We start from the raw sequence: 5,521 nt of genomic DNA, 5'->3' as shown, positions 1-5,521 counted from the left end.
GATAGGTAGTGCCAGTAAAGGTTTTACCACGCTCCTTGCCGCTACGCTCCACCGAAGCGCCTCGAGAGAAGCTGCGTACACAATTGCGTACGTGTTCCATGTCGTTTTGACCCTACTATATTCCCTAAAATAAAGAAATCTTACACTTTGACAGTCGATGTGATGGATATGATGGATGCATATATAAAGAGATAACCAAGAATCAGATAGCTGGATATTCCAGTTCGCGCAATTACATTAGTTAGTATTGGTACGTTTCAGTAAAATTGTGGTTGGAACCATTATACGCTTGTAAGATTGAAAACGAGAGCTAATGAAAAGTTTGCATTTTGCAAAGGTTTTTTAAAGAACAGATTTGGATCACTAAACTGAAGTAGACAAAATGAGAGACCACATCAAGGTGCAAAAATTATATAGTAACACAAAGTGTAAATTAAGAGAATCTATACTTTGTGTGCCGCTATTTTCGATGAATTGTGGGATCAGAGGAATTGAGGTTAATAAAACATATACGGTGAAAAATCAATGTTATTACTTAGTATCTTGCTGTAAAGCGTGAAAAATAGAAAAGTGAAGAAGAAACTGAGAATAACAATAAGTAGCGAAACAATGATGATATGAGAGATTTTAAAAAATACAGATAGGAATCATCGTCAGAAACGCATTGAGCAGCACCACGATGAGATTGCGGAATACATAGAATTTAAGAGGGTGTTAAGCACCGTGGAGCATGTGGGGAAAGAGCTTTTGCCTTTTTAGTCGTTTTGTCTTTTTGGGCTCTTGCCTGTTTTTTTTTTTGGAGGAGGTTTCACTTAAAACCATAAGGATGAACTTAATAGCCATAAACTATCAGATATATTCCGCAGGTGCACTGGAAAGGTTGTGAGAGGATTCGGTGTCCAAACTATGGCCAAACTAACAAATTTGGAAATGAGAGATTCGGTTGCTAACGTACGTGGCAGGCACGAGAATAGACAAAAATCGATGAGCACCTAAACAATACAAAACAATCCCAATAACGTTGTCAATTAACGCCGTTGTCGGTAACCGTTGTGTCGGAGCTTGACCTAACGGGCGGAACAGGCATGAATGTCCCCAATCCTGCCAAACGCTCGTTTAGTAAAGCTCTTATGAGTCAATCAAGGTAAAATGTTATCGAGTAGTTTTTGTTTTTTTTTTTTGAGGACAACAATGGACGGAGCGATAAGTAAGAACGACATATACTGAGATCATGAACTCTGAAAACCAGGTCATGAAACACGTAGCATGAGTCATATTCCGTCGCGAATTCAAAGGCGCCGCGGAGGATGTTGTTGTGCAGCGTTGAAAAGCGAGTATCCATCCGATTTCCAGTGCTATTTGCCATTCAGGATCTCGGGGAAAAAAGAATGTGAATGAATGAGGAAAATTCAATAGGAGAAGGGGAGTTTTTAGCGGTTGTTGCATGCGGCAAAAAATGGTAACAGATAAAATTTGGTGGCGAAGAGATATGTGTCTATCACTGGTGAAGGATTCGAAACCACTCAAACTTCTTCAACTTTTTTTTGTCGTTTTTAAACATCTATCTTTTCCTGTTGTGATCTTGTTGGCTCAAATCTTTTTTAATTTATGTGTTTCTCAACTTGCTAGAAGTTGCGACGTATAAGATAAAAAATCTAATAAAAGAACGTACTTATAAGCTGTAAAGAACTCATTTTCCATTCGTTTATTTAGGTTGTTGATGAGTCATCCTACCACTGTGAAGAAAAGCTGATTTGAGACCACGTTTCATTTCCGTACATTGCAAAACTCTAATCGTTCATGGAAAGAAACAGAAAAAATGTATATGTTATCTGACTAGAGAAGTTTGAAGGTACTTCACAGCTGCAATGTAAGTAAAAACAGCCGTAGAGGAGGAGCAACCGGTAACACGGATAGTCTACAGTGTTCAGTATTATTATGGAAACATTCCCAAATACTAGTAATCTATGACGGTTTATAATGGCAATCTTAAAGAATGCATTAAGAAATAATCGATACTGACAAAAATTGTGAAAATAGAGAAGGCCCGCTCTCAGGAAAACAATAGATGTACGCTACGGCGTTCATTTTTGTCGCGGTAGGATACTTACAGGTATGACCTCGACCGGTAGTTATCGTGAATGGCGGGTTGATTTGCATGTCCTTGATGGGTTGGTATAAACTATACAACGTGCATAGGACTCGACCACTGGTAGGAGACATCCGAGTTGACCAGAACGGTAAATGAAACACATTAACCATTGCTCTACATAACATCTAGATAAAACTGTAATTCTTGTACGTGAGGTTGGTCTTAGTGGGATAAGAGGGAGCCGAACTTCTAGACACGTACTTGAGACACAATAATGCCAGAAATTTTAGAACTTTTATCATATCTGGAATGAATTTCAGAAAAAAAATATAGAAATAGAAGAGAAGGAATGTAGAAAACTCATAGTCATTCAAGTTAGGCACCTAAGTGTAGAAGTAGCTGCGAGTTTTCAACCAACAAATCTAGTTGATGTAGCAAGTATGAATTATTTAATAATATCTAGACAATAGTTCCCATCCGATCGCTTACATATCTACCTACACCTTCTTTCGTTCGTTGTATTACTCATATTCTCTGACTTCTCTGAAATGACTATTCGAAGAACAACACAGAAACAGAAGATAACGTTGCAGTCAAGTTTTGGTTCACTGCCTATGATAGGTATGCTATGGTATTTAGTGATCGAGAAGTATGAATCCATAAAAAGAAAGGTGCTTAGACGACTGTTGGGCTACGTTTGGCCGATTGTGTGCCATAACGGGCAACTTTACTGGATATGGTATGCCTGTGGATGACACGTGAAAAACATCTTGCCCGGCCTTCCGAAGTAGTCACGGAAAACCGTCCTTGCTTCATTGGCCACGTTATGAAGAGACCGTCTGATCGTCCAATTTGTCTTAAGGATCATGGTTAGAGATCCTAACTTAAAGAGACTCCCTAGACGTGAAAGAAAGTTCTGGACAGGGGTGATGAAGGAAGATCTGAGGAGAATTGGCATTGAGGCAGTTTAGTCGAGACATAAAGTTACGTTGCTTATGAAATAGGGAGGGGTGGACTCTATGCGTACTCTAGCTGAAGATCGAACAGGATGGGCTTGGATATGTTTAAGGACAACACACCCCGGCAAAGATGTTGATAGCGGCGTTGATCTGTAACATTCGCCCTGATTAAGTCAAGTAATTGATGGTATTTAGGTGCGTCTAGCATGTCATAACCAACATCCATAGAAGTCAACACCGTCGGATCGTCCAAGTTGTCTTAAGGATCATGCTTCCAGATCCTAATTGGAAAAGGCCTCGTAGTCGTAAAAGAAAGTTCAGGACAGAGATGGTGAAGGAAGATCTGAGGACATTTGGCGTTGATGGACAGTTCAGTCGAGACTTAAAGTCATCGTATCATCTTTAAATATAAATATGCGAATTATGTTAACATTTTCGATCTATTCGCTAAGTTATCCTCTGGTACAAATTACATAATTTCTACCTTCTTCTAAGAAGGGCTGAGGATATTTTGAACGGTTAATGATACAAATATTGAAGTACTTTAGGCTTTTTTTTTAAAACAGTGCAGCAAAGCAGCACCGTTTGTGTTTCTCCTTCGAGAGAAATGTTGGGAGCACTCTGATCACGACCGCATCACTCAGATCACATCACTAATCGTGGACCGATCGCACTTGGATGCGGCGCGTTGCAGCTGAAATACGACTATCAGGGAGAGATGAACGGAACCACCCTGATCCCGCAATCTACAATCATAACTCTATATTCTTCTGCGGACTCCTTCACCAGATCACCGTCACTGCCAGTTTAGTTTTATGGTGTATTCCCTATTACGTTTAACGTTTTAACGTCATTGCCTTCATCAGATTATAGGGAGGATGTCTTCTCGAAAAGTGAAAGAAGGTATTTGGTGAGTAGACAGAACTTGGCATCCGCTCGAAGATTAATGTCCTGTGGTGTTGGTGACACTGTAAAGAGCGGTACCGATGGAAAACCTCCTAAGAGTCTCTCTTTTCAAACTTTGGTCTCTATAATAGACTCTTTTCAAGCACCCAAGAGTCTATCGGCAAGATAGGTGAGAAGCTTGCACCCACACTTAAAACTGAAAAGGCATTGTCAGAAAAACAGGGTTTAGGGTTTGCTAAAACTCATTAAGGCTGTTTTTTGTTCAAGTCGTTCAAGAAGCAATAACCTACTGAACTTCTCTTAAGGGGTACACGTTTCATTAGAAAAGAATATCATCGCTAACAATTTTTGATCCAATCACAATTCTCCTCCAAAAGCTATCGAGCACGAGTTGAAAGCAACCTTTCTTAGGAACATATTTCGACAGCATGATAAACAACTGTCCTTGTTCTTTCTTCAGTGCCGTTGTTCAATATCTTTCATATCCTGATTTCTTTCCGTAATTCCGCATGTTTCGTACAGTCGTTTGCTGCCGATAAAGATCTCCGAGAAAAGTCATAGTATTTTATACAAGTGCGGAGAAAGTGGATGAACTGCCTTTCTGAGACGATTTTCTGTCTTAGTGAAAAAGCTTCTCTCACGAGTCAAAAACAACTTGCTTGTAAATCTCTCAGAAATGTTCGATCTTCTTTGGATCTTTGCATGACGTTTCATGAATTTTTCTTCAACCCCATCTCCTCTAATTCTTCACATATTAAGTAATCCCTTCCTTGACGTTCGATCGGCTTCTCAATTGCATTGAAGAATTGTTAAAGAGAAAGAAACAGTGGTGGTATTCTCGATAGTTTCTCTTCTCTCTCCCAACAAATTTCCTCCATGAAACCGTCTAAGCTAGCGTTCAAATGATTTTGTGCGTATTTTTCTTATTCCCCATTTTTAATTACGCTTTTATGACAAACTTCAGATCTTGCGTAGTTGCAAGTAGAAGAGCACTTTGAGTAGAATTCTCTCTGTTCTTTTCTTTTTTCCTTACTGTTTTGACAAATTCGCGGTTTTTCAGTAAATAGATCAATGTGATTAAAAACTGTCTCATATTCGCTTAATATTGATCATGCTTGCAATTAAATAAGACCTTGTACAGTGATTAAAAAAACGTGTTTGACCCATGCAGAATCAATAACGTCCGTCTCCACCGTTTTGTCGGCACATGCTGGAGGGTAGGTAGGCAGAAATGCGGGGCAAGTTAATGGATCATGCATTAAAGCAAACAATGATATGTTCGAAACCGAAAGTTGTTCTATATTCAATAATTAATATTTTAAAGGTGTTCACAATGGGTTTACATCATAAAAACATAGCAGTTATGGTCCATATTGCCTTCGACACAGTACCTGAAAACATTATATTAAAATTTATAATTTTTGTCATTCGCTTATAAAACCATATTGTGGGGACAATATCTCACCTATGAGAGTCCGCCTGGTAGCTTACGGCTCCGTCAACGCACATCACCGTGAAATACCCATCTGGATATAAGGAGACGAGTTCCTGATAAATCGCTGAC

The 5,521-nt window shown here is 39.2% G+C and overlaps 2 protein-coding genes across 3 annotated transcripts in view; both read right to left on the bottom strand.

Annotated features, from left to right (window-relative positions):
* Positions 1 to 3,109: 3,109 nt before the first annotated feature.
* RB195_026569 (uncharacterized protein) lies at positions 3,110 to 5,216 on the bottom strand (the record flags this gene model as incomplete). The annotated part of the gene is made up of 2 exons (XM_064177062.1): positions 3,110 to 3,309; positions 5,090 to 5,216. 2 exons carry the CDS (start codon positions 5,214 to 5,216, stop codon positions 3,110 to 3,112), a joined length of 327 nt encoding a protein of 108 aa, XP_064071068.1.
* Positions 5,217 to 5,296: 80 nt separating this feature from the next.
* The window catches only part of RB195_026568 (uncharacterized protein), a gene marked incomplete at both ends in the record, with an annotated part of 6,598 nt that continues 6,373 nt past the window's right edge, over positions 5,297 to 5,521 (bottom strand). For both annotated transcript variants that reach the window (XM_064177060.1, XM_064177061.1), the window contains 2 exons: positions 5,297 to 5,348; positions 5,423 to 5,521. The exon at positions 5,423 to 5,521 is cut by the window's right edge and continues 35 nt beyond it. In XM_064177060.1, coding sequence (XP_064071066.1) covers positions 5,297 to 5,348; positions 5,423 to 5,521 — 151 coding nt within the window. The remainder of the gene's footprint in view (positions 5,349 to 5,422) is intronic.

This window comes from Necator americanus (genome assembly GCF_031761385.1).
Source record: "Necator americanus strain Aroian chromosome Unknown Necator_2022.05.29.01.11, whole genome shotgun sequence".
In the NCBI taxonomy this organism is placed as follows: domain Eukaryota; kingdom Metazoa; phylum Nematoda; class Chromadorea; order Rhabditida; family Ancylostomatidae; genus Necator; species Necator americanus.
This window is presented reverse-complemented; position numbering and strand designations above follow the sequence as displayed.